Genomic DNA, 12,387 nt, shown 5'->3' on the forward strand with positions numbered 1-12,387 from the left:
ACTTTCTATTTCTGTGGCCGTTTGTTTTTTCTCAATGGCCTTCGGTCTCCATTTCTTTTGCGGTGGCGGGTATAATGGATGTGTGTCATTAAATGTCTTTTCCGCCTCTTTCTCCTGGCTCTTCTTTGCTCTTAGGCGCTGTAATTTTCTCTTTTGGGATCGTGTCAATCCCGCTGGGCACTATCGAGGCATGGAGTATTTTGGATCGGCTGTTTTGATGGTAGCCGTATCCTTTTCGGTTGTGTTGGCCGATTCGCCGAAAATCATCGGCCCTTTATTGTCTCCCTGTATGACAACATCTGCGGTGCCTATTTTGATGATGTCCCCTTTTGTTGTTTTTTGAGTTGCTGCAGGCATATGCCCCCCTGCCGGATTGGTCGGCCTTGAAGGCCGAGTAGTCCGGCAATCCTGTTGGGTTTGTGCCTGGTGATCGGATTGAGCAGTGCTCAATCGGTCTTGTACTGGTGGCGTCAACCTGTTGAAAACAGATGTTTGGGGTGCCCCCCAGGCGGGGTACTGTGGCATCCCAAATGGATATGGTGGCATGCCCCACATTTGATTTGGGACATATGGCGGAGGTAAATATGTGTATGGATATGGCATAGGTGGATATGGAGGTGGAGTTGTCCACGCAGGTATGTTAGGTCTCACTTGTATAGTATGACCTTTCATTTCTTCCGATTGGTGGGGTTGTCCAATCGGCCTGACCTGGCGCTGCTCATGCATGGGTGAGCGGGGTCGCTTTGTTGGCCGGTCACTGGGACCGGCCTTCTTTTTAACGTATTTAGACAGTAATTGATCAAAAGTTGGGCCGGTTTTAACCAACCGACCAGCTGCCTTGAATGTATTTGTTTTCCACGTACCTATCTCTGGTCGTCGTGGTTTGAAAGTACGTGGCCGTCGTAAGTCCTGAATACGACCGGACTGTCCGCCGGAGCTCTCCGGACCGTCCGGTGGGGTCCCGGACCGTCCGCGCCTACGTGTCGGACCGTCCGGGATACGCAGCACAGGCTCCTGCATCTGTCTCCCTGTCTGCGCTTGCCCCCCAGTACTGGAGGCTGTGATGGTCTCCTTTAGGGTCTCCCCTCCATCAGGAGTCTTCTCGGCCACCACTTTCCTGCAAGAAACTTTACGATCCCCATCGGCTTCTTTAGCATTGCCGATGATTGTCTCTTTGCCTTTGTCTTTATCGGCTGTGTTTGGCCGAACTAGGACTTTCTTGCCCTCGAAGTCAATCATGTTCATCGGAAAGGGCTCTGTATCCACCTGCATTTCCTGAAATTTCAATCGTCCTTCGTTAATGGCCGATTGAATCTGTCGACGGAATACATTACAATCATTAGTGGCATGAGAAAATGAGTTATGCCACTTGCAATATGCACGACGTTTTAGCTCATCGGCGGATGGAACAGTGTGATTTATTTTAATGTTGCCATTTTTGAGTAATTCATCAAATATTCTATAACACTTACCAACATTAAATGTAAACTTAACATCCTCTTGCCGTTTCTTTTGAACCGGCTGTAAGGAGGCACAAGCCGAAGATTTGGTCTGCTTCGGCCAAACCATTTCAGCAGCATACACCTCTGCTGATTCGTCTTCTGATCTACTTTGGTCGCATTCTACTACATGTACGTTGTGACGAATTGTTTTAGCAGTTTCTTTGCTTCGGCTTTCACAAGCCAAAGCTCTCTGGTGTAATTGTGCTAGTGTAAAGAATTGGATGCCTTCTAATCTTTCTTTTAAATAATATCGTAGACCATTAAAGGCTAATCCTACTAGCTGTTTTTCTGCTAAATGAATTTGAAAGCATCGGTTTCTTGTATCGCGGAATCTCCGGATGTAATCATTAACCGATTCGTCCTTTGTTTGTCGCAACGACACTAAATCTACCAGATCCAACTCATAGTCACCGGAGAAAAAATGATCATGAAATTTTTGTTCTAGATCCCCCCATGATGAAATGGAATTAGGAGGTAAAGTGGCATACCATGCAAACGCGGTTCCTGTTAGCGACAATGAAAATAAACGTACGTGAAATGCCTCCGTGTCTGCCAATTCTCCCAATTGTGCTAAGAACTGGCCTATATGTTCGCGCGTGTTTTTCCCTTGATCACCCGAAAATTTTGCGAATTCGGGTATTCTAGTCCCCTGTGGGTACGGGTGGTGATCAAATCGGTTGTCATAAGGTTTCCGATATGATTGCCCCCCAGGGACCATGCTTACTCCGAGCTTATCTCGGAACGCCCCGGCTATTTCTTCCCTCACTATATCAATGGCAGCCAGTGCAAGACCACCGGCTCTCTGGTCAAACATAGGTGGGGTTGGTTGCATATTAGTATGTTGTCGTTCCCCCTTTTGTTTGAGCTACGTGGTGCATTTCCATTTGCCCTATATGGCTCATAGGTTTGATCGTTTCTTTCCGGCCTTTTAGGTGGGGCCGGAAAGCTTTCCTGGGCTCTGGATCCTGAATTAATGGGCTGATGCATTGCATAATGTGATGGGAAGTGTTGCTGGGACGAGCGAGGATTCAGGTAATAATCCTCCTCAAAAGACTCATGCGCGGGCTGTCCGGATATGTACCCGGACCGTCCGTGGTTATATGCGGACCGTCCGTCATTGTATGCGGTCCGTCCGACTGGGTAGTTTGGGTTCTGTGTCATATGTGGTGGCTCGGGCGCATATCTAGGTAACTCATTAAAAATAGGCCCGACTGCTGTTGGCCCGGACGGTCCGCGCTCACGTGCGGACGGTCCGGGCATGTGCAGATCGGCTGGTTTGCTGCCGATTTGCGGTTGCTTAGGGTATGTGTCCATCGGCATCCCATAAAGGGGTTGTGACTGGTCGTGACAACCTGTAGCCGATGTGTTACGCGCGTTATCTCCTAACTCAACCTCGTGCGAAGGAAAATTTGCGGTACTAGATTTATCAAATGCACGTACTAGTCTCTTAAGATCGCTTTGCATACCCCCTATGATGTTCTGCATTTGTTCACGTTGATCTTCTACATAATTTCTAAGAGATTGCAGATCGTTGGTATTACTTACATTGGGGATATCTGGCGTGGGTTGGAGCGAAGCCGGATTCGTCGCCCGATGTCGGACGACCTTGTTGTTCCTGTCCACTTTGAAGTTGGCCAAGAACTTTGCTTTCGCCTCCTGGATCATCCGCTCCTTGTGCTCCTCAAACTGGAGCTGCTCGTCAGCCGGCAAGGTTTCCCAAGTCGTCTCTATGATGTTGCTTAGAGAAATATCAGAGCTATCCTTTGAACCGGCCATTGAGGGCCGATTTGATGAGCTTAGATATGTCTTCCCCAGCGGAGTCGCCAAAAAGTATGTTGACGCCTTTTCGGAGCGCCAAATACTCAAGAAGAACCGGCGGCGGTGCTCTCTGCATAGGGGCGGACGGTCCGCGGCCTGGTGCGAGGCGCGGTGGTACTCTCTGCACAAGAGCGGACTGTCCGTGGCCTGGGGCCGGACGGTCCGCGCCTGGTGCGCGGCTAGGGCTTCTCTGCCTGACGGTCGGACGGTCCGCGCCCTGGGGGCCAGACGGTCCGCGCGTACGCAGAGGCGGCGGAAGTCGCCGGCGGCGCCTGGATCTCGCTCCCGGGAGGGACCCCGTCGGGGAGGAGAGATCCTAGGTGGTGTCTAGGCTCGGGCCAGCCGACCTAGACTCCTCTAATCGACGTAGAGCCGAAGAGAGACGAAGAATTTGGGGATTGGGAGGCTAAACTAGAACTAGACTAGAACTAATCCTAATTGTACTGGAAATAAATGCGAATAGAAGTTGTATTGATTCGATTGTTCATTATTACAAATCGGCCGTAGACCTCTCTATTTATAGAGGAGGGGGGCTGGACCCTTTACACAACTGATTCCGAGCTAATCCCGCGAATATAGCTAACAACCGTAGCACAAAACTCGGAACCCTAATCTATTCTGCGCACGCGCGGACCGTCCGGCCCACAGGCGCGGACCGTCCGGACCGCGAACCGTCCGGCCTTAGGGCCGGACCGTCCGCTTGCTCATTTTTTGTTCGAACACGAGGTTTGCTTTTGGAAATGATGATGACATTGTGATATTTTAGTTTCATACTCAGAAATTGCCTTATTTAATAACTCAAATCCTTCCCCACTATCATAGAAACCACTAACATATTTAGCCTGTATGAAAATTCAACATGATTACAGGTCAAGAATTTTCAAAATTCAGGGGCTACTCAATCAAATGGGCTTGTGGACAGCACAAACCTCTGTATTGTCTATTGTTGATTACCAGATTTGGTCTATACAAATTGGATGATGATTAATGTTCATGCTGTTCGGCTTTGACAACACGGTTTTCTTCATCCGCAATCGGACCACCAATATAGTTATCTATTGCTTTATGATCAAGGCCTGCAAATTATAAACCAGTTCAGTATATAATATTGTAGATCTGCACTTCACTACAAGACAGAGAAAAAACAGATGCAAATACAGCATACCAAGTGACTTGATAACTTCAGCGACCCACCATAACGAAGGCTTCTTGTGCTCCTTAGCAACCTTAAAGACACAAACATGATGTAAGTTCTGGAACACCACATCATCATACCCCATTTGCTGAAATCCCGTTCTCAGTTAGGTGCATAGTATCGCTACTTTTAAAGCTCTTAACGAGATCAATAGATGTGCATAGATGATCAAGGCCTGCAATAGAAATACGAGAGTTTAGATCAAGAAAGAAGAGCAGCAAAGGACTAGTCACCAGGCTAACTGATGCACTAGCAAAGTAGACTTGTTTCAGACCGACGAGAAAGATAAGAATGACCATAGATGTGCATAGAATTTGGTGCTAATTTTTAGTAATTTGTTAAGCATATTATTGAAGAAGACAAGAATAAAATTTTAATATATTTTTCTGTGTATTATTTTCTCCATACAACAAAAAAGGTGCCAAAACATCTGAGTAGTATCCGTATCTAAATTTTATATCAATTATTTTAAAAATATATATTATAGACTAAATTTGACACTTTTGCTTCTACTTGTGATACTTTTGTTCGGGACGATACTGGCCGATCTAGTTGTGCTACTTTTGCTCACAGCTTAAATTTAAATAAAAGCCAAGCGCTGGCCACTACTTGACAGAGAAATTAAAACAAGCAAATTCGGTTGTGACTGATGACGAGGATCCTGAAAGGTTTTCACTCGTTTTTCTCCTCCTCCTACCTTTGCATATGATTACACCAAATTATGCTCTCAATGACCACTACTGTATAAGAAACACACCTGTCAGAGGGTTGAGGGTTCTCAGCTCCTACCAGGCTACCACTCTTCCTTCCAGCAGCAGACGGTGCCGGGGAGAAAAAAAGTCAAGATGGGGATCAGATAGAAATTCAGTCGCGACATGCATGCTTAACTAATCGGTGTGAGGCCATTAGATACTGATGGATATGGTATAGGAAGTTCTGATTGGACACGCACACGCACGCTCGGACGACGCCACTAAGTCTGCACCTTCTTCAACCTCCAGATCGACCTTGCATTGCTCGCTTCTGCTTACACCGGCAAGAAGAATATAGCGCACATACGAGTCGTTGTAATTAATGCCGCCGCTGTGATCACGTACGCTGGCTTTCGCCTTCCGCTGCATCTTTTTTTTTAATTCATATCGTCACCGAATCTCTTGGCTTAGTTTACTCTGCCTGAATTCTCTTTTCGTTTCAAATTACAGGTCATTCTAGTTTTCTTAAAACAAAGCATATCAAGTTTGATTAAAATTATATAAACATATAAAGACTTACTACTCCCTACGTCCCAAATTAAAATTTATTTTAAAATTTTAATAGATTCATACAATAACTGATGTATGTGTTTAGATTTATTATCATTCGTTTGAATATAAACATAAAAATCAAGAGGTGAAACAAATACTAATCTTTGTATGTCATTAAATAGACATACTATAGAAGTATATTTAATGAAGAATCTAATAAAATTATTTGCTATAATAAATATCATTATTTTTCTATATAAAATTCAGTAAAATTAAAGATGCTTCGGCTTTAAAAAAATAAAATAACTTATGCTTCGAAACGATTATGATTTAGGACGGCGATGTACTATAATTAGCGTATCTTTACATAGGTACGATATCTCTACTAACTATTATGGGGGCAGTGTAGACTGCCCCCGCCTGCGAATCCCACCTGCCGCTCGCGCCTCCCCCGCCACGAATCCCGCGCCTCCCCCGCCTCCACCCGCGAATCGCCCCCCGCGCCTCCACCCGCGAATCACCCGTCGTGGCTCCATCTCCGCGAACCGCCCGCCCGCCCGCCGCCATCCCCGCCGCGACAGCCGCGATCCCAGCGTACCCCCTCGTCGTGCACATGGGCGACATCGTGCTATTGCCCGCGCCCCCGTCATCCCCTTCTTCCCCCGCATAGGTTCTCTCCCACCGCCACCTCCTATTCGGCTTCGTCAGGCTGTGCCTGTGGTCGCCACTGTTCCTCCTCCCCGTCGTCGCTCTCTCTCCGCGAGCCGCCGCGTGTGCCCCCACCGGTGACCACGCATCAGGGCGTTCTCCATAGGCAGGCCGCCCTCACGACCCTCCTCTCCCTCTCTCCGCGTGCGCCGCTCGCCGCCCACTGCTCTCCCACATAGGGTTACCCTTCACCCCACATCATATTGTTCGATCCGATCTCGTTACATCCAATGGCGACCAACCAGCAGCCGGTGGATGGGATCGCTGCCCGCTCCCGCCGTCGTTGCCCCATTGGTGGAGGCCCGACCAACACCGGCAACCGGCGGATGGGATCGCCACACCTCCCCTCGCCGTCGTTGCCCCGACGAGTTCTGTGGCGAAGGGGCTGGTTGAAGGCAAATCAATTTGGAGGGTGCGTCAGGCGGGCAGCACGAGGGGTGAATCAGAACCCACCTCCATGGTTGGGGGCAAGATCCAAAACAAGCGCCACGACGCTGCGGAGGCGCTGGAGGAGGGTGCCGCTGACTACAGGGTGGGATCCCGTTTGAGAAGTCCAAGAGGCAGCACATCATGTGGAATCTCGCACTGGTGAACTCCATCGTCGCTAAGGCCAGGCTTAATCCCACCGGCACCATCCTTGAGATCGGGCCAAGCGTGGAAACCTCACCAAGCGCCTCCTCGATGCGGTGCTACATGGTTGGTCAATTTGATGTGCTGGTATTTCAACCTCGTTGAATAACTTCTTTTATTTACCAGCAGCAAAAAAATATTGCTTATATGGTTCTCATGTCTGAACTTATTCTGCACGTCATCAAAGGATTGAAGCTAATAGAGCATTGTTTGCTCCTAAAGTTTGTGGCGAGGTTTTGGTCTTAGTAGTCTTTGCTTTTAGTTCAGAGATGATCTGTGTGCCACACTTAATCATTGGCGCGGTAGTCGTTTGCTGTTAGCTGCTTCCAGTACCACACATGAAATTTCTAAGGTTTAAAATCAATTCAGATTTAGGTAAGAAAGAAAAGATTATCGGGTTCTGGTTTTGTATTGCTGAGCATCGCTACAACTGACAGTGAATTATTTTTGTGGTACAAGTTAAATTTCTCACGTACTGAAGATTTGTGTTGCAGTCAAACAACTGATAAATCATTCAGGACTGAACACTGGAGGTGTCTTGAATTGGCCTTCTGGTTCAAGGTAAAGCTCTTCAAATTTTGCTAGATTTATGAATGCACTCTGGCTAATATTTATGTTGTGATTGTCATTCTCATTTGCTTTGCTATAGCATCAAGTGGTCTTCATGTAGTATTTTCAAAACCCTATATATGTTCGTCATATTAATTACAAACCATCGGTTCATATTTGTTATTTTGGTATGCAAGTGTATTTTGTTCCTCGAATGATAGGACAAGCTTGGCTTTATACATAGTTGGTTCTTCATATTATTCCATAGAAAATAAATTATAATAATGATAATGGTGATTTGCTACAGAATGTTGGATATATGTCAAGACACCTCCCAAACTGTTTAGTTCACCCACTCCAAAAATATGTAAACTCTCTGTACCAGGTCATTGCAAAAGGAAAAAGTTCTCTTCTCAATTCCATCAGTGATTGGCCCTATGCAGGCGCTTATAGTGTTGTAAGTTAGACTATGACTTCTAAGGTTTGCTAAAATCTAAACAGAGGCATTGTCCCTTATATGTAAAGACAATGTTGAAACAAACTTATTTTACCATGAAATGATCCTGCAATCTAGGTTTCAATAAGCTATCTGGACCAATTAATACCATATATATTGCGCAACTTGATATACACTAATAATTGTAAGTTTTCTGTTTTCACTTTTTTGCACATTTATTTCATAGTTGATTGGTCAGTGATGCTTTTACCTACGCATTTGCATGGCAGAAAATTCTAGCTTCCATCAAACTTTTTTCTAATCATAAGTAAGGGTGATTCACAATGTTTTTATGGCAGATGCCTTCAAGGCAATAACTAACTGGATCGATGCCTCCGGAGCTTTCAGTTTTGCATTGCTTGTAATATGCCATGAATCTTTATTTTCAATTCCGATCTGTCCGGGAAATGATTTAGCTTTGGTTCTCCTATTTTGTATAAATTCCTGTCATTCATTGAAGTTTTCTATTCTTAAATTCCATATAGTTGTAATTAGCTGTGATTTTCACTATCAAGTATTTGTGTTGGGGTGTTGTCTAATCTCGAAGGTTACAGTGATATGAAGGGTTCTTTTCTTGTTCACTATACTATGTATATTTATTATGAATTTATGATTCCACTGCTTTTGAAATCACCCTGTCATCTCCCCTGTATGACTTTTTGGAGTGGGTGATGGCAATAAAGCTCTATTTGGCCTCTACTTAATTTATAAATGGTTGCATTCACTGGATAAAAGGTTTAGTAATATGGTGTTATGTATCCCCAACCATGCCAATTAGACATTATTAGTAATATGATATAACTATATAAGCTGCATAGACATGATTCCTGCCGATATGTCTTGCTGATAGGATTGGCTCAGCTCTCTCTATATCTGACAAAATATGGTTTCTTACATATGTGCATTGGTAATCCCTAATTAGGGTCTACTCCTAAAAGTAGCAATTGAATTCACTTTTCTGAACCATGATTTGAAGCAAATGACCTCATCTTTCTTTGCTTTTAATATCCTCTAGGGTTTTCACTGATTGAAATGTTATGTGCTCCGCTTCTGTAGATTATATCAAATCGAAAGAGCTTGCAATATCAATAGCTAAGGAAATTGACTTTTAGTTTGACTGTACAAATGTTCCTCTTGCTAACACATCCAAGTCAGATTTAAATCTAATCAACAGTTCAATTGATGACGAGGGGCATAAGAAGATGGAAGGGACTGGACATCACATATGGGTCTAAGCCTGAAAAATTGTGCTAAACTTAAGAATGTAAGTCTCACAAATTTAGTATCTTATGCTTATATAATTAATTTGTTTCAGTACTTGATTGATAGACATTATTGCCTTGACGTATTAGCTCAGTGACTCTAGCTTAGGCTCGCTGTTAACCTGTGCAGATGATTTATCAGATTCAGATTCAAATTCATCTAAAGAAGGGATCGCCTGGACTGGCTATAGTTGATTGTTTTACTTTTCAAGTTAATTGTTCCATCAAATCATTCTCAAGGTCTGTGAAACAGCGTGAACACTTATGGTCTGAATTTCATCTGACTCCTTACCATTTCGTCTATATATACAGAGGAAAAGAGCTAGATATAAGAAGGTGATTCACCGGCATATGGACTTCCGAATGCTTCACTCTAAGATCAAGAGTGGCGCAATCTCTGGCACCAAGGAGCTTTTGAGAGATATACTTATTTTCATCAATAATGTAATAACCTTCTATCTGAAGACTACATTAGAGCACATGGATGTGGTTGAGCTTCATGACTTTGCACGCAAAAATGTGAAGCAGAGTGCAAGCTTGTTCTTGAAAAGCCATCGAGAGACCAAAACAGCTGGTGCCCCTGTAATGAAGAAGAATGCTCGATCCCTGCATTTTTCGAGAACAAGCTTGCACTCTAGGGATGCAAGGGCAATCAAGGTTTCTTCAAGGGATGCTGCTGCCAAGGAAGGTGATGGCAAGAGACCTTGCAGTGATGAGCTGGCTAATCAAAATACTACAAAGACAAATGAGCCAGCCAAGAAGAGGGGTGTGGGTCGGCCTCCAAAGAGCGAGCAGAGGATTGCTGGGGCACAGGAAAATAGCCCCATCAAAGGCAGGAAAAGTAGCACTGGGGCACAGGTAGATAGCCCCAGCAAAGGCAGGAAGAGGAGTGCGGAAGCACATGATGATAGCTCCAGCAAAGGGGGCAAGAGGAGCCGGCGGTGAAGCTACCATCAGCTCAATGCCGGTGAAACTGTGTACAACTTAACCATATATCATAGGTTGTTCCCTTCAGGTTTGTTTACCTGACAAAAAAAAGTTATTGTCCCAGTTTTCAAACTGATGTAACAGGAAGGGTTAGTTGTTTCTGATGTTGTTTTGTAAGGAGTAAGGACAATTAGAAGGGAACCCTCATTTTTATATTGAGATTATCCGAGTTAGGCTATACATATCTGACCATGTAATGCTTATAGTAGTTTAAGTTGTTATACCATGTGAACTGATGCTTGAACACTGAAGTTACCTATCATTAGTCTGTCACACTGAACCAAATAAGAGCAACGGCAGGGATGGGCAGGGCTGATGGCGATCCGCTCGTGGGCCGTCCGTCACCGTCTAGCACACACGCTAGCGCAGCGCAGCGACGATGAACCAATAAACCGAGCGGAAAACCCGGTCGCGGAGGAGGCCACGTGGGACGAAGGGACTGAAGCAAATGATGCGTGTACTTTTCATTCGATGGTGGTATGTATTTATACATAGTGTGTGCCCGTGCGTTGCAACGGGAACATATAATATCATGATAACTTATATATAAATACATCTTCAGGGTCAAAGGAAAATTCAAATTACGGCCTGCAATATTAGAAACCAACATCATATTTTGTGTTGTGAGTTTAAATTCCTGCTTTGATGGTTTTCATTTTCTGAACACTAAATTCAAGTCAGCGCTTTCTGTTCTTATCAAGGTAACACATGGAATTCCTCTGTACCGGCTGCATTTGTAAATCAAAGCTAGGACAAAAGCGAAAAAGCTGGCTGGGCACTAATTAAATAAGTCTTTTTTTTTATTTTAGGCATCACCATTGGATTTGTGTCGTTCTGATTGTAGAAATAGCATGGCTTTAGGATTGGAATATTTACCCTGTATTATCATTTATGAAACATAGTCTTATGATTGTTGCTATTTTTGGTTCATCGAACACACGTTACCACACCTTACCTGATTTGGTCAAGTCTGGCTTTTCACTTTAGTTCCTTTGTTGACACACTTGTGGAGCAATACTGTCTTAATGCAAATTAGCACTTTGAAATGCAAATAAGCCTGCTGTTCATATTATTACGCAAATTGATTACTGCTCTTTTCACTGAGGTCAGAATAGTCAGACACCCATCATAGTCAATGAAAAATCTTGTGCATGCAAAGAACTTCGATTCACCTAGACACCATAACTGCCATTAGAGTTTACTGGAAGCTCTACTGAAAAATTAATTACTGCTCTTCTCATACAAGCGCGGAACAATGTGCTGATGGGGCACAAAGGTAACACATGCTCTGGTCTTAATATGTTTGGCTTCCGAGCAAACTTTCTCCAGACCCCAAGGAAATATAAGATCCGATCAGATATGTGTCGATGTTCATCCCAGCGTACTCCCGTTGCAACGCACGGGCACACACCTAGTTACATATATGGAATAATATAATGCACGGGTGGATGTGCTTCTTTGATTCCTCCCGGTGTCATGTCTGGTATCTCCGAATTTTATATACCCCTGGCAGGTCTCCATCAAGCGCAATTCCAGTGACGTGATCAATATGCACCATGCATGCCTTTTAGTTAATTCAGCGTTCATTTGCTCGATACTCTACAAGTTTTTGCTAGTAAAAAGCAGCTTTGAGAGCGACACTTGCATTTTATTTCTTTGTAGATATACATGCTGCATTTAAAAAAAATTGCCTTTTTTATATAACTATATATTCAGCTTCTTTCTTATCAGATGTAAAGTTGACAAGGAATGAAGAATAGAGGTGTAGTTAGCACTCTGTTAATTAACCAGTCTCCCTCGCTGTGTGCTCAGCTTTGTTATTGGTCGTGATCGTGAGGCCTTGTCACGTGTCCTTTTTTGTCGATCGAGGAATCTGAGTTGAGTCGTCGTCGGCCTAGGCTCGCCTAATCAAAGGCAAAAGAACCTCCTTTCAGTTTGTCACTGCTAGTAAGTTTAATTTGTCATTAGATAGATAGCCATGTGGTATAGATACTCT

The 12,387-nt window shown here is 44.2% G+C and overlaps 1 protein-coding gene across 1 annotated transcript; it reads left to right on the top strand.

Annotated features, from left to right (window-relative positions):
- Positions 1-9,884: 9,884 nt before the first annotated feature.
- Positions 9,885-10,637, top strand: LOC103628900 (uncharacterized). The gene has a single exon (XM_008649020.3). It carries the CDS (start codon positions 9,885-9,887, stop codon positions 10,347-10,349), a length of 465 nt encoding a protein of 154 aa, XP_008647242.2. The 3' UTR covers positions 10,350-10,637.
- Positions 10,638-12,387: the final 1,750 nt, after the last annotated feature.

This window comes from Zea mays, chromosome 5 (genome assembly GCF_902167145.1).
Source record: "Zea mays cultivar B73 chromosome 5, Zm-B73-REFERENCE-NAM-5.0, whole genome shotgun sequence".
Taxonomy (NCBI): domain Eukaryota; kingdom Viridiplantae; phylum Streptophyta; class Magnoliopsida; order Poales; family Poaceae; genus Zea; species Zea mays.